Genomic DNA, 23,668 nt, shown 5'->3' on the forward strand with positions numbered 1-23,668 from the left:
AGGAGCCCATCATTAACAATAGGGCAAATTAATTATATGTTTATTACTACCACTTCTACTACTTCTAATAATAATAATAATTATTATTATTATTCAAATGTGAATCCTTTTTAGTCCATGATAATATTATTGAGGCATGTTGAATCAGCTTGAGGGTCACATCTTCCTATGTATGGTAACAGGCGCCCTGAGCCTATCTGAGTGAACTTACTGTAGGACTCAAGGCAGGGTACATCCTGAGGACACACACACACACACACACACACACACACACACACACTTTTTATACATATATACATTTGTATAAATTTATACACTATGGGAAAGTTGGAAATGCCAATTAGGCTACACTGCAGGTCTTTGAGCTGTGGGAGGAAACCAGAGTACCCAGAGGAAACCCACCAAGCACATGCAAACCCCACACACAGGCCATAAGCGAGACTCAAACCCCCTCCCTGGAGATGTGAGGCAACCGTGCTAACCACTAAGCCTCCTTATCTTGTTGGAGAATCTAACCTTATTTTAAAAAAGTGTTTATAATATTGTTACGTTCAGGAACGCAAGAGTGTCTGGCAGGAAATGGAGGCAGCAAAATCATGTAATGTATAGAAGTTTGTGAATCCATTTGTGAATCCATCCACATCTAGAGCACTACCTGGAACAAGAAAATGATACTTGCAAGATCACAGACAAGAAGAAACTTTAATTTAATATTGTGAATTTTAAAAGTTATTTTACAGCCTTCATCCAAAAAAATGATAACAATCTATACAGTAGTTTTTTTTTTTTCGTCAACAGCACTGCTCAGTGTGGATCCATTCAAAGACATGACAAAAAAAAAAAAAAAAGCAGAGAAAAGGGTAGAGGAAAAGAGAACATACGAACCAGCTTTTTTTGGTTTGAGTATTATGTTATAAAGAATGTTTGTTGCTTTCTTAGCTCCCCGTAATGATCATTAAGATGAACATGTACTAACAGGCCGTCGCAGGACAGCCACATGATTCTTATAAATAAGGAAAGAGTTTGTTCCGCTTTGAAAGAGTGAGAATTTGAAAGAAGAGCCCAAGCATTACTTTGTCGTCAGTGGCTTCTGTTAAAAAGTACACACACACACACACACACACACACACACACACACACAGAAAAACAACCTCAACATTGGCTCATGAAAAGCCATATTCTCTGTTTGATGGTAAAACGCACTACAGAAAGCAGCAGTTTATTCTGCTCACAAAGGACCATGCACTTTACTGCCGAAACACTCAGGGCTCTGTTGGCAATATTGTTCCAACAGGCAATTTGGCTGGCAGAAGAAAGGGAGTTAACGGAGAAGCAAACAGAGTTAGTGCAAGAGCCTGAGAGGCAACATGTTGTGCTCTGACATTCAGACCTCTCGCTCCAGAGGGAGAAATGTGTCAGTGCTATTTAGCGAAGCACTAAGACAGCATTTCACACACACACACACACACACACACACACACACACACACACACAGAGTAAAGTGTGCTACCATCTGCAGAGTTACACCGTCAGATCGGCACTCTGTGAGCTAAATGTGAACTTCTGGCTAAAACGGTATGGCTTTTTAGGGTTTCCCCCCCTCACATACTAATAAAACACAAACGAAATTAAAAAGGCAGTTTTTTTTGTTATAAATTAATAATAAAGTGCACCCGATTTCCCCTTGGAAAGTACATAGCTAAAACACACATTAAATATGAATCACACAGTCTCTCCATACACAACATTATCCTTCATAATCCTAATCAATACCAAAAAACGAATGAAAAAAAAAATGCAAAAAAACCCTTCATTTAACCCTTCCCTGCTTCGATTAGTGAGGTCTTACTAACAGTATTTATGTAAAACTGCCCAATTTGTGCTTTTTTGATGACATAAAACTGTCCCATAAGAAAGTTGATGGCATTGTTTAACGGTGGCGACGGGACTGTGCAAGTGATAGGATGCTTATTAGCTTGCATTGTTAAGGCATCTAAACTGCTGGTACTGGTAAGGTGAAAAGACTTAGACAGAAATATACAGATATACAAGCAGGCATAAATAACTGTTAAATAATAATAATAAAAAAGAATAGAGAAGAATAGGAAAGTCAACTCAAAAGAGAAAGAAAGTATTTTCATATTTTATAAAAAAAAAAGAAAAGAAAAAAAAAAGAGAATTCCCCTCTTGTTTCACCACACAAAATGGAACTGTCACTCTCAGGAGAGAAGAGCCCATGCATATTATTAGTTTAACAGTATCAACTTTTGTAAGCCTCAAAAAAAAAAAAGAAAAAAGAAAAAAAAGTATAGATTTATATATTCATCATATATATATATATTTTTTAAAAAATCTACACTAGTAAATGCTATCAGAATAAGATGCTACTTTTTCCATACATTAAAAAAAAAAGAAACAAATTTGCTTAACTTACAAATTATACAAAAATAGACAATGAATTTTTTTCATGAATGTAACTTAAAAATGAGAGCATGGCAAACATAAACAGTAAGTACAAACAATCAATGAAGTACATTTGAAAAACGAAGACGAAGGTGGTGAATACAGCGGCACATGATCACATATAAATGTACACAGTCGAATCAAATGAGGGGAGAAAAGCAATGTACAATCTTTAAATACATCATATATATATATCTATATATATATATGTATAAACATTTTACAGAACCTATTTTTAATTTGCAGAGTCACGTTGGTTTCTTGTTTCTGTTGCTTTTCTTCACTACAGTCAGTGAGAGGATTAGATTAGAATCGATCAGTTAAGAGTACAGATCACTGGTGATACTAAATTGAAAAGCTGCCGTAAGACATTTCAATATATAAATATATGTAACAATTTTGAAAAACAAGAATATATATATATATACACACAAAATAATTGACTAGCAGAGAGAGCTGATTAAATGATTAAAAGTTTTGATGTGAAAAACACTTTTTGAAAAGGAGGCTGTTACAGTGGTGGGCTAAAGATCAACATCCTCTGTTCATTCTCCTCGTGGTTGTTTTAGCAGCCAAAGCAGGCACGCATTCCTCTCCTGCCTCCCTTCATTTGATCCTTCACAGCAAAGATGACACATGGAGAAAAAGTAATAATCACAGGCTTGTGGTATATTATGTTTGTTTTCATTGGAAATAAAACAACAACCTGAACATCAAATAGAACGTCATAGTTTCGTATGACGTCATTCTGTTGCATCAAACGAATAGGACATGTAAAAATATTCAAAGCTAACAGAGCAAAGCAACTCAGAGTGAACATTTTTTGTCGACTACATACTGTATTCTGGCACTGATGAGCAGCAAATTATTTTTTATACAAATATAAATATGGGTTTGTTTAAAAACTTCTATTCCTCGAGCACTCCTTCCTGGGAGCAGGATGTGGGTCTGGGATCTTCACAGTGGGCAGGAAGGCTACTGAAAATCAGCTCATGACTGCTTTTTAAAGTGTTCTCCTGTCCATTAAGACAGATAATCAAACCGGCATGTACCTGCAGAATCAATACTAAAGATTACTAAATATGGTGGTAAAACCTAACCAACTAAACAAGAAGCAACACATATGGCAAACTTCATTTGTTGGCCACAGACTAGTGCCATGATAGTAAAAAGTTAATTTTTCATTTTGTTTTTACAGAAAAAAAAAACTGTTTACACAGTTGTTCAGCATTATAAATTTCTTAAACATCTCAAAAACATAAAACATAAATTTAAACACTTATTAAACAGAACTGCAATTTTCCCCTCTTCTCCTCTCACTGCTATACAACAGAAACATTATAGTTGAAACTGCTTTCATAGTGTCATATGTGTATGGTACAGTCTGTATAAAACGCATTTAATGTTCACTTCAAAATGACTTTGAGCTTAAAAATGGATTTAGAAAAAAATCAAACCAACACCCCATACTTTTCCCATCATTTCGAATTCCTTGTAAAAAGGCCTGAGTTTTCAAAGTTGGGGTTTATCTTTTGTTTTTTTTGTTTGTTTTTTTTTTCCCTCCTCATTGTCCTCATGGAGATAGGCAGACCTTCAGGGTCCAGACTGAGGGGGTTTTGAGCATGAGCTGATATAAAACGTGTCTCATCAGCAGCTCAGGAGCCACTACATGGGAGGAACGATCATCCCTGTGATTGCTGTTTGAGAAAGAGAGAGAGAGAGAGAGAGAGAGAGAGAGAGAGAGATTATTTTGGTGTTGAATTCCATTAAACAGTTCCATATACTAGCAGTTTGAGCATCTGGAAGACACACTGTTTGAATGAAAGAAAAAAAATGAATTAAAAAACCCCATAAAAATCCCAAAGCTCCACAGTTATTTTGGCCTATAATTCAACTATTCCACTGATTGATTATAAACTACATACAGTTGTGCACATTAATTATTTGTTACTGTACGAAGAAATTATGATGCAATGTAAACGAACCACAATCTCTAAACTACAAAGAGAGTGATTTATACTGTAGGCACATAATGTAGAATGCATACAAACTGCAAAGACATAAGCACCAACAAGCAAAGGGAATAAAGAAATAATAAAACATCGAGTCTTGCTTGCTATATGTTTAAATCTCTGTTTCACATTTGCTGACACTTGGTAAAGTATTTTGGTCTGCCTCAGTTGTGTAAGTCCTCTATGTTTAATTAGAGTCAATTGTCAGGAAAAATAACAACTCAGTTTAATGGTTGTAAATCAGTTCCTTTCTCCATCAGGGACCCATTATGCAAACAATTCATCTACACAATTAGTGATAAGACTATAGGACAACCTCTGTGCCTGAGCTATGATTGAGAGTGCTGTGGAATGCATTAAATAATGTCTGTCTCCCACAAGGACCTAGGACCGCAAACAACCTAAGTTTATATCCTGCATAAAAGTTCAGTCGAATTCACTGTAGGGAATGCCTTTTGGAAACACCACTTCAATTGCTTTAAATAAAGCAAATATGACAGATTACAGTCTACACCTTATCCCCTGGGACTAGATCACATTTGCATTTATTCTGTCATGTGACAAATGACAAACAAACCTGGTAATTAAACAAATATCGTAAATTCATATTCTAAGTGTCATTAGGTTGACTGTCTGCATAAATAACTCAACAGCATAGACAAACAACATGTGTTCGTCAAAAGTCTAAGAGGTTCAGAAAGCTGATAATTCAAGCAATACAAGAAAACCAAACAGAGGGAGAATGCGAGGTTCTACATACGAGATATCATGCAGTATTTCCTCACCTCCCTCTACTCTACACCACTGGAGATTTTTCATACACCATATGGGTGCCCTATTGATCGCTCCTCCCTATGCAGCTCTAATTCCCAGGCTATTACTTGAGTGCCTCATGCTTGTTCAGAGGAATGGTGGGTAGGAGGAACTGTGGCTCATCAGGGTTATAGGTGCTCTACGCAGTAAGAGGAAGCACTCACTGCACCATAATAAGCGCCATCTGCCTATTAGACTCAATTACTTTTAGACTGATCTCTCAACACAGACTATCAGACCGCACTGTGTAAATGCTTAAGGATCAATATTTCCTGTCTATACATATATCTATATCTGTCTATATATATATCTATCTACACTATCTATCTATCTATCTATCTATCTATCTATCTATCTATCTATCTACATTAATTAATTTAATTTTCCTCTACACACTATATACTGTATGTATATGCAGAAATAAAAAAATACTAAAATAAATTCTAATCCTTTCATTCTAGTAACTTGGTCGCACTTGCTCCTTGCTATTTTTATGCACAACCCAGGAGCCTACATCAGATTTTCCTGTTTCCATCTGACAGCGTTCCTGACATTATGTTGCTTTTTTTACAGGCATGCAAATATTCTTCTGTAATGTTATTTATTTATAAATTTTGAAGTTGCATTCGGAAACAGTTAATGGTTTTGAACACAATAATACAGACATGACTGACATATAAAACAACATTTGTATTAAAGATAATACAGTGCCTAAGAATTTTTCACAGGATTAAGCGGTGTAGATGATGAGCGAGTGATTGAATTGTTGATTCTCCAATCCTTTTGTGACAAATTGAAAGATAATAAATAAATATTAATAAATATTAATCTACTTCTTTAACATTCATTATGCACAGGACTGAGTCTATTAAGCTCAGTTTTACTTCTTTTGCTTCAAATCACTACAAATTCAAAAACGAACAGGGCAGCGCTAAGGCTTTTTATAACTTGCAGGCCTGCCATAGGTCCTCCACATGTTTATGTAGGCTTATTCGTCATCTTTCGTGGGTTTTCCGTAGTCAGTCAATTGTGACCATAGTCAGCCTTGGAGGTAGAGAGACCTTCAGCAACAGTTATCATGTACTATGAGTCACATAATGGCACTGTGTCACATAAGGTAACATAACAACAGCTCTCTTGTTAGCCGTAAAACTAAGAACACTAAACTCTCTTTTTACTTCCAACCTTAGAAGAAGTAAACACACATCTATTCAGACTATTATTCATTTATAGTAGAAATGGTGCAACAGTTTTCTTCAAAGTTTTACCACTGTGTATAAAATTGTACTGTGTTCTCAACAAGGGACAAATCAAAGCTGGATTTGTGTAAAAATTGCAGTTCAAGAGTGGATTCCCACTGTCTGTGACTCGGATCCTGAAGCTGTGAGTGTTTAGTCTACAGTATATCCAAAGTTAAGTTGTGAAACTAATATTGATAACAGCAGTATTGCATGTTAAGGCAGGATAAATCTCAGTCTAGCAATTCTAAAAAATAGTCAAAATGTACCTGTATAAATGTATATAATTTGTGTGAAACTTGTAAAGCAATTGTATAACAGTATTGTACAACCTAAAATCTGGAATTATTGGGACGTTTAAAGGAAACTAACCTACTTTTATATGAAATGAGTCAAATATTTTATTCACAATGAAACATAGAGAACATAATGTTTAAATGGAGAAATTTTTACACCTGTATCCACTAAATGAGCTCATTTCAAAATTAATGTCTGTTACAGGTCTTAAAGAAGTTGGGACTGGGCAACAAAGAGCTGACAAAGGAAGAAATTTTAAAAAGATTCAGCTGAAAAGATTCGAGATGCTACAGCAACTACCATCAGGCCTGTAACATGATTAGCTAAAATTAGCTCTTAATAGCTAATTAGATAAATTAGTGGAATACTTTAAAAACAATGTTCATCAACATAAAATTGCTTTGTAAATCTCATCATGATATGCATAACACAATGCATAACATCATCAAAATATTCAGAGAACCGGTAGAAATCTTGGTGCGTAAGGAACAGGCCAAAGGCGACACTGCATCACTCATTGGCATGATTGTATCAGTGACATTACTAAATGGACCCAGGAATACTTCCAGAAACCACTGTTGGTAAACACAATCCACCATGCCATATGCAGATGCCAACTAAAGCTCTATCACACAAAAAGGAAGCTATACTGTAAGTGAACATGGTCCAGAAGCGCCGTCGTGCCCTGTGGGCCATGTCTCATTTATTTATTGGCTCATGTGAAGTCTTTTAGTTTAAATTTTATTCAAACTTAAAAATTGTCCCAACTTTTCCAGAATTCATGTTGTATCAGTATAGTCATAACTCTCTGCATAAGGAATAATACAAGGGTTTTCAGCACAATAAAATGATTTATTGTAAATGAACACTTTTACTTCCAAACAATAGAAGGGATGTGAAAATACAGTAACTATAGCAACTGTGGAGGCTTTGCATTTTAAACCTACTGACACTGATTTAACTTAGTTAAGAAATAGGAGTATAATATTTCCCCTTTAAAGTGTTTCCCATTTTTGTTTGTATCATTCAGACAATTGTCTTTATATATAATCTGCAACACATTCACTTATTATTATTATTAACTATTCGCTGTAAATGGTGCTCCATGAGGTTACGTGAGGTTACTCTACACCATATAATCATAAAAATAAGACTATACAAAAACATCTGACAACAGGATTAGTAAGAAGTACTATTAAAACCGCAAAGATGGGCAGGAAACAGGAAGGCATGCAGGAAATTAAACACACATGGCATGCTCTCAGTGATGGGTAGTATGTTTTCTGTGATGCATGGAAAAAGATGAAGAGGAGGGTGCAAAGAAGACTGAAATGATGAGTACACTAATGGACTGAGAAAGGAAAAGACAGAGAGAGGAGGATATGTCACATACTTCAGGAGAAGGCCAGTCCCTGCAGGGAGCTGGCTGTGGAATACTTGCTAGAGTCCACAAAAGACTGATCTACTGGAGACACGGAGAGAGAGAGGGGTCACGGGAAGGGTTGAGTGGGAAAAAGAAAAAAAGAACAGTGTTATTTTTTATGTGTTGGGAAAGTGAGAGATTAAACATTAGGGCAACAGATCAGAAGGTTAGTACAGGACGATACCGATGTACTGTAGTAGTTACACAGTAGGTTATACAACTTGGAGTTGAAAGTGCAAAGATTAAATGAATTTTATATAACGCTGTGAAATTATGTCATATTATTATTTTAACTAATGCACTGTTCACTGTAGGGCTATTTCTTATAATAATAATAATAATAGAATTTTATTGTTAAAAAAGTGGATATTTGACAAAAAAGACAAACAATATATTGTATAACAGGTGCCCTTAAATTAAAATTAAGATTTCAAAATGTAATTACAATTATAATAATCAATAATCATCATAATAATGTTTAAATGTTTTTTATTTCTATTTTATTTTATTTCATTTCTGGTTTATTTTTTCCTTTAAAAGATAACATGAGGATTATAGTGTCTATGGGCAAAGCTTATCTTTAATAAGATACATTGTGCTGTGTGTTTTGCAGAGCCTGGCACTGCTCTCACCTTGGAGACCGTTGCCGTTGGCACTGGTGCAGGTGGGAGGTGGTGAGGCCTGGGGACGCACCACTGGGGCAAAGGCGCTCTTCTGTTTAACAGCCGACACCATGTTGGCTGGTGAGAAGGAGAATATGCCTGAGGAACTGCTGCAGTTGGAGGGCAAGCTGGTAGAGGAGGCCATGGTGGGACTGGAGGGCACGACTGATTAGAAGAGTGAGAGAAGTATAGAGGAAAACAGATTGGATGGGTAAGAAAATGCTTTATAGTCCTACATCATACAAACAACAATGAAGCACAGAGGCTGGAGTCACTATGCACATCCAGGATAATAAGCAAATGATCACTAAATCCTTTCCCATAACTGATATGTACATATAGCTTGTTCTAAGGCTTAATTTGTTTGATGTATTTTCTTCTTGGCCAATTAGTGATGAAAAGCACTAAAGCATCTAAAGAGCAAATGCCTTGACCAGACATTAAATAAAACCCTGGCACCTTTTCTTGTGTGTCATTACTCGCTCCTCCTTCTTCTAATACACCAAGATTTTTTCCTTCAGTTCTTTTACAGTCAGAGTTGTCCTTAAATTTTAAATTATCATCTACCTTTATTGTTGTTATTATACTACACTTAAAATTTTATGACCCTTTCCCAAGTAAAGTCTCTTGATAATGTCATAATCCGTTTATGAATGTCCTGCTAATCAATTAATGAAAATTGGAGCCTCTAACGTCTACCGTGCCACATTGATTGAATGTGTCTGTGTAGAGTCAGCGAGCCTGTTAAAATACTTGTTAACATGTCTGAATCAAAGCTTCGAAATTGAATTGCTTCTCCTGCAATTAGTTTATTGATTTAATTAAGACTCTTTAATTTGGAAGCCACGGTAGAAGATTGGTGTTATATGAATGGCTGGACATTATGGTAGAGTGTGCTCCAGAAAAAGGAAGGGTGTACATTTATCTCTGCTCTTATAGATGCATACGCAGAGTAATAGCTTTATCTATTGCTTTGTCACAGCTGTGTCTAATGGGCCTGAGCATTTCACCATTAGAGCATTACTGTTTGTTTCACACCACAGTGTAAAAGCCTACATAGTTAATGTCCCGTCGCTGAGCTGAATCTCTTTGCTGGGTTAAGTGGTCTCCAGTAACAAAGTAACAAAGGCTTCTATTACACACACCAGAGATGTCCTGTGTGAAACCACAGTTACAGAAATCTGATATTCTGATCACTTTTTTTTTTTTCCCGAAAGGTCAGTTTACTGAGCCTGTTTTGTTGCTGCATGGAATAAAAGAGGGATGGGTTGTACTCACTGGCATAGGGGGAATTAGCAGCTGAGCCATTTAGGAAGTTGGGTGATCCTCCTAGCGTGGTCATGCCGCTGTTACCATATCCGTTCATACTCGTGCTCACGGTACTGTAGCTGCTCTGCTGGGGTGTCGTGCTGGGCACATAACCATGAGGAGACACACTACTTGTGTTCCGACTAAAACCTGACACACACACACACACACACACACACACACACATAATTAAACACAATTAAATGGTTTTATATATCCCACATGAAAGCCAATGCACCGACTGACAAAAAAAAGGTCTATGCTGCCCATGAGAGAAAGGTATCAGGACAGCCAGGGCATCACCGCCTGATGCATATGGGGCTTAGCCGACTAAGAGACAGAGTTGCAGACAGGGATGTTGGACCAGCCTCCAAATTCCACAGATCCTAGGCACTCATGGGATGCACCATGGAAGTCTGATCCATAGACACCAAAACACCCAAAAGATTTACTGCTAATGTCCTTATGCCAGACATCATAGCCTACCCACAAAGGTCACATGGAGTCATGCCAAGGGGATCTGCACAAAGTGAAATATTGGGTTTAATGGTTTGCGTTAGGGTTTCCTTGTGCCACCGGGGCAGCTAGTTTGTCCGGCACATCGCATAGGTGCTTGATCGACTGGGATCTAGGAATTTGGAGGCAGGTCAGTGGCCTTGGATGCTTTGTCTGCTGGACACCTTGCACGGTGGGCTGTGATACACTTTCATGGCCAGTGTTGACTTGCTCATTTTTGCCCCACTGATTTTTCTGTAGAATTTGACCAGAGAGCCTAACGTTTGGTCCCCATGGGCATGAGTGAGCCTTGTCACCAGTTAACTGGTATATAAATGATAATCAATGATAACCTGTTTGTCATCAGGTGTTAATGTTATGGATGATTGGTATCACAAACTCTCTCTTACATGCATACATAGAGAATAAGTAAGAGAGAGAAATAGTAATAGCAATAGCCTATTCTTTGTTTTATTTTATGATTCCCTTATCTAATAACACTGGCTTAAATCTCAATTTAAATAACAACAAAAAAGTTCTCACATATTTCGTAAAATTTTCCTTGTCGTTGAGGAGTTAAACAAAAACTGCTGTATAATTTTTCAGAGTCTATATTTCCCCAATTCTGTCAATAAAAAGGTCAAGACCAATAAAAATTGTGTGTAGAATAGGAGGAGGTGAGAAGGAAAAGGGGACATGGACTATAAATATACATCAATGCATTATACTCTGACATGGGTGAAAGCAGCAGGAAGTTCTTGCTCCAGGAGTCCCCTGCTGTCTGCTACAAAAGGCAGCACACATCGTGACTCTGCTTGCAACACTTTCATCCTATGCCTGATAGATTACCGCTGACTTAACACAAATCACTCACTGTCACGGAGGGACCAAAGGGAGTCGACAAATTCTGCAGGCAGAACACAAGGCTCACTTTAGCTTCTGGCTACAGCTCTCTCTCACCACACTTCGTGCAGCATTACTAAGTCTAAGCTCAATACAATGTTCCCATGCTCGTTTCTGTGTCTAATCTTCCTTTTGGCTACTAAATAGGAAAGCTGTGGGTGGGTCCTCTTACCCTGATTGGCTCCCTGTGTGGATTCAGAGACGTTGACAGCAAGCTGGCCATGGAAAGAGTTGACGCCCATCATGCCAGTGTGCACAGAGCTATTCGCCAGGCCCGAGAGCTGGTTGTGGGTACGTGGTACGTTGTAGAGCGCCTCGGCAATGTCGGCTGCCCTCTTCAGAATGATCTCCTGCCATGAAGACCATGTCACATCAGAAACACTGACATCAAGGTTAAACCGGAACAAGCTATTTACTGTATGATACTGCAAAGCCAGTTAACTCCAAGACCAAAATGTGTGGTTTGAAATGTACTGTATGTCTGCGGGACTTCACACACAGACAATAATAAGAGATAGGTTGAAAGAGATTATGAGTAATAGATATCTCAGACATTTTCCCCATGCTCTAAGAAAAGCTGTGTTTATCGGTTAGATGTGCACAAAGCACTACAAATAAACAGCAGGGAATCTGGCACACTTCACAAAACATACATCTCATACAATTTACCCCCACAATTGAGTCCTTATGAGAATATTTGTATGGTAAATGACAAGAGCTGAGGATTTGTGGGAAAGGTGAGGTGGATAGGAAAGCAGTTCCTCTGAGACAGACATGACCAGAGGCAGACCCCCATTCTCTATCTAAATAATTCAGCAGCCCTGCACTTTCAGCACTCAACCCTGCAATCAATGACCTGCCTTACAGGAGTGGCCTCTGTGGGGAGGAGCTCTTTCAACCATCGATAGAAAAGTTTCTGATATGTTTATATATTTGAATAAATCAAAATACAATGTGACATTGACACATCGTCTGTTAAGGTTTTTTTATCTTTCTATCTTTTCAATTACGCATGATTATAAAAGTGCATCATGTTTACAGATGGCAACATTTAGTATTTTTGCTTTGAATTGTATTTAACATGGTTGTGAGTCCTTGTGAGTTGGTCACTCACCTGATTATTGTGTGGCATCCCATACAGGGCTTCTACAAGATCTGCTGCTCTTTTCAGAATCACTTCCTATTGACCAGAAAACAATTGAAATATTTTATCTATAATGATTAGTAACTGCTATGTGATGATTTACACTCTAAGTCAGAGATTAGGTTGTGTATCATATAGGTCAATACTTTGTTGCCTGCAAAACAAGCGTGTTGTATGTCCAGATCCACTCTTCCTGGCCAATATTACTTCCATTTAAACATATAATGTCTTACATATAAACCTCTTAGCATATAAAACATATAAAACCCTTCATGTCATATTAAGGGTCCTAAATATTTCTTTTCGCCTGCATGCTTTGGTCCCCGGTGGTGTATGTCTCATGAGCATGAGTCATCTGTTCAATACACTACACCTATTACTTACTGTAAAGCAGCCTCAATTCCTCATCCAATACTAATATGGTCTATTATATGTATAATACATGTTTACAAATACACAGTGAAACAGATGAATTCATGCTTGTAGAGGTAAATAAATGCCCTATAGGCTGGGAGGGGATGGATGTGTGCATATAACACCCTTCTCTTGTAGGTAATTGAGTCTCGGCTCCTCAACCAGAAGTCTATTTATTACCATACCTTCCTACACATTAAACATTTATTTACTGTGTTCTTTACTTTGTATTCATTTTCTTTCTCCTCTCTCCCTCCCATCTCTCTCCTCTTCATTTTTTTTTCTTCTCACAGGCGAAGTAGGCGCCTGGAGCTCCCGTGGAACCCTTTTTAAAAGTTAATGTGCCGGGGCTGAGGAAATGTGCTTGGGGCGCGACAACCAGAAAATTGCTCTCACCCTCGGTGTGTAACCCTCGCTGTGAACGAGCCCCCGAGCATGTGTGCCCGCCCGCTAGCTGACATATTGCCTTTCAATCAGAGCCCGTCTCCGTTGCCACCCCCACAACATGCAGGCACGATCATGACGAGGGGGTCAGGGAAGCAATAAAGATTTTTAGTGCGCTGTCCGAGGTGCTAAATTCACTCAATAATGGGTGTGCTGGCACTGCGTTAACCCCTCGTTAGGGACGGCTGGGCGGGGGGAGCCTGGCCCAGGTGATTGAAGGAGGCACAGGGGGCCTGGGGAGGCCTAAAGTGCTGCTTTTGTATGGATACCTGCCTTGGTTGCCTGCTTTTCTCTCTAGATTTGCTGCACTCTCAGTGGCAGTGCTTTCCCAGGAAAGGAGAAAAACATAAGGGTTTGAAGGCATTAGCCCACAGCTGGATCCCCTGCTGCATCTAGACAATGCTATCCATCCTTCTTCTCATTCTACGGTATGTACCTATATCCTTTCCTCTTACCCTCTCCCTTTCTTGATGGTTTATAACGGGGTTGTATCCATTTTCCATCATTACAATACTGGTTGAGGGGATCTGTTGAGAGTCCAAATTCAATAAGGAAGAAGCCAAAAGTTGGTCCAGATAAACAAATAAATGCTATTAACAGAGGGCTGTATGTGGTGGCCCTGTGTCTGGAAGCAGAGCCCATTTCCTGGGTGAGCAGAAGGGTTTCCAGTAAGGGCGGAGAGCTGAGAGCTGAAAGCGGTAAACAGGAAAGAAACCCGATCCTAGATCCGCGTGTCTGTGTGTCTGCCTATCGGTCAGAGCCATCATTATCCTGACGATGCACTACTTCCTGCTCTGCACTCAACTCTGCAGCCATGCTGATCATGAAACACCCAGTTATAAAACTTACTAAAGAAATATAACTGAGGCCCTTTTGGCTAAGAAAGAAAGAAAAAAAAAACTCCCGTGTGTATACAGTACTACCAAACACACACACACACATACAGTATAGTAGGTAAACAACCCTCCGGCATTGTGTTTTGGTAATGCATGATATGAGGCTCAGCCTCTGCACTGAGACCAACCTCAACACATCGACATCAAATCTGTTCTTCTGTGTAAAATGATGAAGGCTAGTAATAAGATATATGCTCAACAAAGATAGGGTTGCTGAAAAGATGAAATAATGGCCAGATCGTATCAGGAATGTTAAAGCATCTCTGTCTGTACTGTTACAAGAGAGATTCGCCTGAAAAAAAGAAAATAAAACCTCAACTAATTCAATCCAGCACTTGTTATTTTTTTATGTTTTTTTTCCCTTCACTTTCTAATGTTCTATTAGGGCTAAAACAAAAAACTCAGGCTCTAGTGAATTAGATTAAATTTCATATAAAACATAACATCACAATTAATTAACACAAATACTACAAAATGCAGCTGAACTCAACTTAAATGGCACTTTTATTTTGGCAGCTTTCAGAAACATTGCATGTGGAAAAGAGGTTGAATCTGGGCACGGATTCAGTTTGACTGTGCATTTAAATGCTAACATCAAATTCTGACCACACCACCAGTCATGTAGTGAGCTATTCCTTGCAGTGACAATAAAAAGATCAATTTCTTTTAGTCTCTTAGTCACAGATTTTCAGATATAAAAAATATTCAGCAAAAAAAGACCAATTGACCAAGAACAGAAAATATTGAATTTCTTAACAGCCAGATATTAAGTGGGACGACAAATGGGTATTCATTTAAATTATATAATTTTATTTTTTTTATTAATATTATTTTTATATATTTGTTTTTTATTTCCTAGCCGAAAAAAGAAGACATCATAATCATTTGATAAAAACATTCAAAAATATATTAATAAAGGTTTGATAATTTTAGCCCTACCTAAATGACATTAAGTGATTTTGTGTGACTATTCCTACTGCTTTTTAAGAACTAATTTACCTCCTAAGCTATATAGTTATGTAGTTATATACATTTTATTACCTATATTATTACTATTTACCTATAACTAATTAAAAGGAGAGAGTTATTTATTAAGGGATTTTTTATAGAATGCTGCTTTAACCCTGTCTTGCCACTATGTTGTAGGAGGACCGAACTATCACTTGTGGTATAGAGCAGAAAGTCCATTCTATGTGAATAAGACTAGATGATACAGTGCACACTATGACTTTTCTAGAGTTAATCCCATTAAGCATAATGATTATATCAATATGAAAATAAATGTTGCAGTATTTCTACCTTTTATATAATAACCCTGGGATCTTTTCTATGTCTTTAACCTGTTAATTTCTTTTAATAAGAAATATCAGTCTGTTTACTATTTAACCAATTTGGCTTCCTAGCATATTCTATATTCTGTCTATACAGATTTAAAAGGTACATTTTTAAAAAGTCAGTCACATCCCTTTAGCCCGAATCAACACGCAAGCATGCTTTAACTGTATCCACCAAACATACAAACTTCAAAACTGCTACAGTTGCAATATATTGTGTTAAACAGTAACAGTTTTACATTTCAGATTGTTTTCTTTCATGACACTTGCACATTATCATCTACATATTTTACACCGTCAGTTGGTTTAAAATAATATAAGCATGCACATTCAGACTCAGTGCAGCATTTGTCTTCATGTGCCAATGAAACATGATAAAGGAAAACACTACACCCTGCTCCCCAGTGGTGAGGACTGTGTCATCAGAACACAGATTGAATCCTAGGCCCATTAGAGGTGGCCAAGAGGGGATCAGGTGGATGTGAAGTGACAGGGAAAATGGGAGGAACAAATACTGAATGGTGAGAGGTAGAGGAAAGAAACGAGTCCACAGACTGGCCAAACTGGACCCTGGCCAAACTCATCGACTGGAGCAGTGTCTCTGGATCCAGACACCATTGCTCACTGAGCAATTATAGGCTGGCTGTTTAAATGACTGTCTCATGTTGACTCTTTTAATATGCTTTCTAATATTTAAAATAATGCTAAATTGATCCCCTGGATGGTGTGACAGAAAAGTTCACCCTGTCATCTCGAGTTTGACTTCCAGTGACACCATAGCCATTCATGGCTAGGAGTTCTGGTAGAAAGCATGTGATACCTTTTGCCCTCCCTGGTTGGTCACTGTCGTTTGATAGGAGAGAGCTACCAGATGGATGGGTAATTCCTATAACTAAATTAGGCAAAACATTAAAAAAAGCATAAAAAAAAAACTCTGAGTGTTCTCATGTTGAGCTATTGTACTATGCTACTTATAGTAAGGGGCTTATAATGCAAAATTCATGTTTTACTCATTTCTATACATTCAGATGGGTCTCCAGTGTGAGTATCCAAAAACAATGTGAATAAAACATTCCCTGCTTTTGGTCCTTTTTAAATTTTTGTATAAGGCTTAAACAATCAAATTAGATTTTGCCCCTAATGTGACCTCATATAAGAAGATACCTTGTTGTAGCTTGTTGGTCAGCAGTGCTAAAGCTAAGTAGATCCAGAGAGTAAAGTAGTGCTTAAGCCGAGTTGACTTTTACCACCATTTTTCAGGGCTTGACTAAAATGTCCAAAGATTTGCCGAAGAATTGAGGGAGACAAGTTAGACTGCCTTGTTCCCTGCTTGCCCCTCACCTGTGATTTAGTCCAGCGGTTGAGAGAAGTGCCGTCAACAAACTGTTATTACCTCAATAAAGGGCAAAATCGATAGTGCAGAAATGAGCAGCCAGGCCCAGCGGCCGATGCTGTTAATATCTGGCTGGGAGTGTTAGAGGGAGCAGAGGACAAACTGAGTGAGAGAGTGAGAGAGACATAGACAGACGTAGGGGATTAAAACCACCACTACTTACAGAAACTAAGGGTAAAATCCATCTGCACAGATCAACCCTGTCACCACAATTTACCAGACATGTAGAGCCATGCAGAGAAATGATTTTTCATTTAACTTCCCCGGTATGCTACCTAGTCTCTTCTTTTTCCTCACTCTCCTCCTCTCTTGCTTTCTCCTCCTATTCCAGCTGCGTCTCCCCCCCTTGTGGTGACTCAATTACTGTTGGCTGAGCAATAATAAAGTGTGGGCGGCGGTGGCTTCGATCGCATGACCCAGGTGAAGGCAGCTCAGGACAGCTGACTTCACCATGATGGATCACCCGGATCCCTTTCTTTCTCTCCCTGCTGCTCTCCCTTGGTGACCCTCTTTCTCTTTCCTGCCCCCATCCTCCCCCATCATCCAACCTTCCTTCTCTCTTACCTCTTTATAAGCACCAGAACTGGAGACGATGCTATGTGTACCATGGCTATGCACTCTTTTGGTGCATATTAGTTAAATCATGCTCAACACGGCATGCACAAATCACTTTTGCGATATTTTTAGTCATTTAAATAGATGTCCAGTGTAAAAGCAGAAATGTGAGAGAAAAAAACAACAACATTGTATTGGGCTTACATAAGCCAATTAGATTTTTTCCCTAATGTGACCTCATATGAGAAGGTAACCTCCCCTGGTTTGTTGCTCAGTTCTCTTCTTCTCTGGTGGGGCATGGCTCAGAAGATGCTTGAAAAAATGCATTATCTGACTGATTATCTGACTATGTTAACTTAGTAATAGTATAATGAAGGACCTTTAACATAAATATGCTACTCGTTACACACACCAACAACAATTCTATAATGGTATATATAGTCAAGCCAAAATAGAAAATTGTATCCCCTGGGACTTCCCCAACACCTGACTTGATAGTGGTCGAGCAGTGGAAGGCAGTTGGGTATTTTTTTCCTACTCATCTCATTCACATGAGCCCATACTGCAGGTGCACAGCTGCTCATTGCTTGGTGGCTGTCCAACCATATTCATTAGAACTGCAAGGGAGTCTGTTAAAAATATGGCATGCCGTTAAGACATTCTCCAGGGAGGAGCAAAGGCAGTTTTTCTGACCCACTCCCCTCTTGATGAACACAGTGGGAAAGGTGCGATGGCTCACCCCACCTGGGACCTGACTAATGCATTCAAATTCATCACCGGCCCAGTGAAATGAGCCCAGGCCAAGCCAGAGTTAAAACCACACTGATCATATATGAACAGCAGAGTGTGTCAGTCTGTAAGAAATGAACCAGACTGCTGCTAACATGACAGACAGAAATAATGATCATGACTCCTTTCTTAGATTAAGCATAGAAATGAATTTAGCCTCAATAAAAGGTTTCAACTTGACAGTCTTCCATTCAGAAGAGTCAGTAAGTCTAAAAGGTGGTAGTGGTGGTGGTGGTGGTGGTGTGTGTGTGCATGTGTGTGTGTGTGTGTGTGTGTGCGTCTGTGTGTGTGTGTGTGTGTGTGTGTGTGTGTGTGTGTGTGTGTGGTATGCTGACAATGTCCATGGTGAATTAGGGACCGAGATCAAACACAATAGCCCTATTTAGCCACACTAACAGTGGCCTGTACATCTGTTCTCTCTAAGCCAGCTGGGGAATGGCAAATGAGAGAGATATGAGAGGTGGTGTCAGGGGTGTTCATCAGCATCTAGTCTCCACAAACTATTCAACAGATAACATGACATGACATGACGTGACATAACATGACACAACACAACACAACACAACACAACATATTGTGTAAGATGGATAAGGAAAGCGCACAGTCAAAGAAAATACACTGTAATAACAGCAACAGCAGTTCTTTCATTTGAAATCCTTTCCTACACTTTGTGTCTACTTTCCATATCCTGTCTGACCTAACAGAAATGAAGTTCCATCCTAAACCAGGATTCTGGATTGATGTACTGTGGGCTGACCTTAGTCACATTACAGGTATAATGGATGCAGCGGCTCTGGGACAATGAATACCAATAGCCCACTTCTAATATGGGGAGGACTTATATAACAGTACAAGGTCAAACATGGACTGACTGCAAAAGAGCATGACCAGCCAGCCATAATTACTCTTTTTTAGTCTATTAAGTGCGGCAGCTCATATGGGGCTCAGGGGTATACGACATGTAGAAGATAAAGTACTGTTTATTTATCACTCCCATAGGATTCATTAACATCTCTTTAAGTGGCATGAGAATGGAGGAGGATGTAAACACCCTTTTTTCCTTTTTGCCATGACTGGATGTCTCTATTTGTATGAACAAATCTGTCCTTTAAAAAATAAATAAAAATAAATAATGTTACAACAACAGCAAACAATTAAATAATCAACTAAGCAATAAATAAAAAAATTAGGAAGCAAAGGTGGGAAGTTGTACTAGAACAAATAATGTATTTTCTCATTATCACGGACATTTAGTGGTCTTGCAACAAGGTTAAAGGGAACATGTTCATAGGGAAAGTGTTTGCTAATGTAGCATAATGCTGAAAATTAGATGACGCATGAAGTGATAAACTGGAACTGACCTTTGGCAAGCGTTCAGGATCACCTGGATGTCTGGGGATGACCTTCTGTAACCGCTGGAACCCATAGTCAATGGTGGGCTCATTCAGTGCTGAGGAGGAAAATCAAAACAGCGTGACGTAAAAATTTCACATCCAACTCCTATTAAGTACCTTTTATACTGTGGTGCTCGAACACAATTAACTGCTCGTTACATATTTGCCCAAAAGAAACATGCAGAAGGAAACGAGTATGTCAAAACCATAAATATAATGTCAAATGAGAAATGGTCTGAAACAAGCAAGCAGAAAAACAGCAAGTGCTGCCAGGCAGCGCTTTATGAATAAAACAGGACTCTAGGAATCAATGTGTATGCCTTCTAACAGTTCATTCTGCTCCACTGCAGCAGCTCACACACAGCATTCTATATCAGATATCAGCCTTCACAAATGAACCCCCCCATGGTGGTTATGTAAAACGGTGCACATGCTGTTTAGGATAACAGAACACACACAGCTCTGCTGACGCTATGCTATGACAGATTTTCAACCATTAGGAAATCATAGGTTTTTTAACCTTTAGATTATCTTCACTATGACTGACTAACTGCAGTCTGTCATTGTAGCATTTGTTATTTCTCTCTGTGTGTGTGTTTCCTGGTTCTAAAACTTTTTTTTTTTTTTAAGTGCGTTTTTATAAGTTAGTCGAATTGCATTGCACTTTTGCTTTCCCTGCCATGCAAATTTATTTGGTCTTAAATAGCTGTACTTATGAACACACATAATTCTATTTTGCTTCTATACATAGCAAGATGCTAACTACTGTAAGAAGCAATAGATTTTAGTTGTTTGTGCATCATCTGAAAATAACAAAAAAAGTATACTTGCATTCCTTTGCATTTCCATTAAAATGTATACATTTCACTCTATTCAAACTCATTACCAAATTTCACATTGCTCAATACCAGCTAAATCAATACATGTTTACTTAGGTTGTTATCTATATTTAAAACACTCAAACAAAGTCATAATCCACAGCCAGGGTGCTTTGTGCATGGACTGCCTAAAAGTTCCTGTTTTCAGAGATTGAAGTTACTTTGTATGGACTTCAGTAATTCTGGTACTGTACTGTAACTTTCAAACACGCTAGGTTATATGGACAGAAACAAGAACACCCATTCCTGGTTCTGCCAACTACTATACTCTGCTTCACAAAGGTTAATAAATGGCTTTTTAAAGGAGCCATACTCTTAATAAATCTCACACGTTTAATGCAAAAACACTTGGTAATCTGGCCAAATATTCATAATTCCAACAATTTAGTTCATGTTTTGATTTCTGTGAGGCAACATTTCAAGTTTGGAAGATTCCAGTCCACATAGATATAAGAACAGGCAATGAGGCAATATTTAAAAAGGAACATGATCTGGGCAATAGAACCAAACATCCTGCACTGTCAGACCACACGGGCCTCGATGCACTGTTTTTCTAACCTTCCTGGACTGTGAATTACTTTTGCAGTGACACAATAGGCTTTTCTCCCCGATCAGTTTGCTTATGCGTTTGTCTATTTTGTTTCTATAGTGCAGATTGAGTGCACTGACACAGCCCCACACAGCCCCTTTGTTTAATAAAGAGAGAGAGAGAGAAAGATTATAGAAAAGACCATTGCATTTTAGTAGGGAGAGGAATCATCCGAAATTATATTAGCACAATAGTTCGGTGCCAGTTATATTTCTATTGCAATTCTATAATTAACAAATGTCCTGATTCAATATATATTTTTTATTTAGTTACAATTCTAAACAATCTCAGCAAATACATTACTTCTACCACACAGGATGTTATACTGCTGCACAATGTGTGAATAGTTCAGAGTGCACCACCTGCAGCATTATAGAGGCAAAATGTTACCTCAAATGCAAACATACATAAAAGGTAAATCAATTTTTTAAAACCATTGCTACATTTTACTATAAAAAATATAATTATGAGTCATAATTATATTTTTTATAGTAAAATGTAGCAATGGTTTTAAAAAATTTATTCAGTTATCCTTATTATAATTATAGTTATTAGTTATAGTTATGCATCACCACACTGATGCCAGGATCATTTTGGTTGGTGTTTTTTTTTTATAATAATAATTTCTTTTATGTATGTTTGCATTTAAGGTAACATTTTGTCAGTTGTATTACCTGCTATTTTACCTCCCATAATCATGCTATGAAATAATTATTATAATGCATGTACTTTATCTATTCATTAGGCCGATTCAAAGAAAACATGTGTCTTGCCAATGCTGTTCCCGACGACGCCCTCATTCGGAAAAAGTGGAAAATAGCATGCAGAAACTTGGACCCTGCTTCAGGGCTTTTTCCTATTAATTCCAAATGCAGCACGTATCACTTAGTAAAGTGACAAAATTTATACAGTAATCCTGCCTTGAAAACTGTAATGTCTTTGCACTTTAATCTGCAAATCATTCTCGTTTGCTTTTCAGCTTCCCACAGACAGGTCTTATTGAAAGCTTTTAATAACAAAGTTGTCAGCATGACAGAGCGATCTGGTGTTTTCTCATTTAGTTTACACACATGGTAATGTGCACTTAACAGAAGCAATTAGGGGACTATGTAGATACTGAAGGAGGTTGATACGTGGGTGCTGATGCTACGTATCATATCAGCTTAATAGATTTTAAAATTTATAATTGATATCGTATACCTGAAGTAAGCAAAATAGGATTTAAGTATCTAGCATAACAAGCTCCGTCGCCGTGAGCATGACATTGTCATGTTTCTCTTACTTCCATCTGTTTTCATTCGGCTTGCCTGCATGTACAGCTCTTGCAAAAAACAGATGATGGAACATTAATAGCAGTGTGTGACATAGACTATTTAGCCTGCATTAGATTGTTCTAATGAAAATGAATGCAAAGCAGAGAGATATGCAGAATGCAGTGTCTCTTTGTCAAGTGTCCTGGCCATCTTTCTGTTTGCCCTGTAAGCCATAGCCTGGTCATTTCCTCAGGGAATGTACTCAGCTCTCTTTAGCCCCCACAGCTGAAAGGACAGACTGAGGGCAGCTTTTCCATGCAGTCGAGTGTAGTCAGATGGCACAGGGCCTACAAAGAAAAGATGTGCCCAGCTTGGCCTGCTTTTACTGGAAACTATGGCACATGCAAAAAGACTGAATCCTGACCATCACTCCTCATTACTATACAGGAAGACCTCCAAGCAGCAGGTGGGAGCTAGTACGTAATCAGTTAAAGTGGAGTGAACAAATGGCTCTCAATCTAGATCAAGTGTCTTCATTCCTGCTCCTAGATAGCTATAGGAATCACACATGCCTGACATACAGATAATCAATTTCATCAGCTTGCTAGATCAAATGTGCTGAATTGGGTTTGGAACAATACTCAGCAAGAGGTCAGCTTAGGTTCATTTTTGGTAAAAGGCTTTGGAAGCAGGGTGTAACTTTGAAATGCATTCTGAGCCATAGCCTTCTTTAACTTCGATTTCATAATAGTGGTTAACAACAGCTTTCAGAGTTTTGAACAAATTGTAGAATGGCTTCCTGATTAAACCCCCAGTATTAAGAAATGTGGAATGAATCATGACACCACCTAGTTCCACAGCTGCTTGCTTGGCCTGATGGCTGACCAAGTGTTTACAAAAAGAGCTGAACAAAAACTGTTAAAACAATCTGGGACCCATGATGGAAAGCAGAGCACAGCTATCGTCCAGGG

At 38.3% G+C, this 23,668-nt stretch overlaps 1 protein-coding gene across 4 annotated transcripts in view; it reads right to left on the reverse strand.

Annotated features, from left to right (window-relative positions):
• Positions 1-683: 683 nt before the first annotated feature.
• The window catches only part of ebf1a (EBF transcription factor 1a), a 107,254-nt gene continuing 84,269 nt past the window's right edge, over positions 684-23,668 (reverse strand). The window contains exons 11-17 of one of the 4 annotated variants that reach the window (XM_053505592.1): positions 19,945-20,033; positions 12,729-12,794; positions 11,787-11,964; positions 10,187-10,366; positions 8,879-9,073; positions 8,217-8,285; positions 684-4,160 (exon numbers count right to left, since the gene is read on the reverse strand). In XM_053505592.1, coding sequence (XP_053361567.1) covers positions 8,218-8,285; positions 8,879-9,073; positions 10,187-10,366; positions 11,787-11,964; positions 12,729-12,794; positions 19,945-20,033 — 776 coding nt within the window. In that variant the 3' untranslated portion in view covers positions 684-4,160; position 8,217. Of the gene's footprint in view, positions 4,161-8,216; positions 8,289-8,878; positions 9,074-10,186; positions 10,367-11,786; positions 11,965-12,728; positions 12,795-19,944; positions 20,034-23,668 lie in introns of all 4 variants that reach the window. The other 3 variants (XM_053505591.1, XM_053505594.1, XM_053505593.1) reach the window with 3 other exon arrangements.

The sequence above is a fragment of the Clarias gariepinus genome, chromosome 10 (assembly GCF_024256425.1).
Source record: "Clarias gariepinus isolate MV-2021 ecotype Netherlands chromosome 10, CGAR_prim_01v2, whole genome shotgun sequence".
In the NCBI taxonomy this organism is placed as follows: domain Eukaryota; kingdom Metazoa; phylum Chordata; class Actinopteri; order Siluriformes; family Clariidae; genus Clarias; species Clarias gariepinus.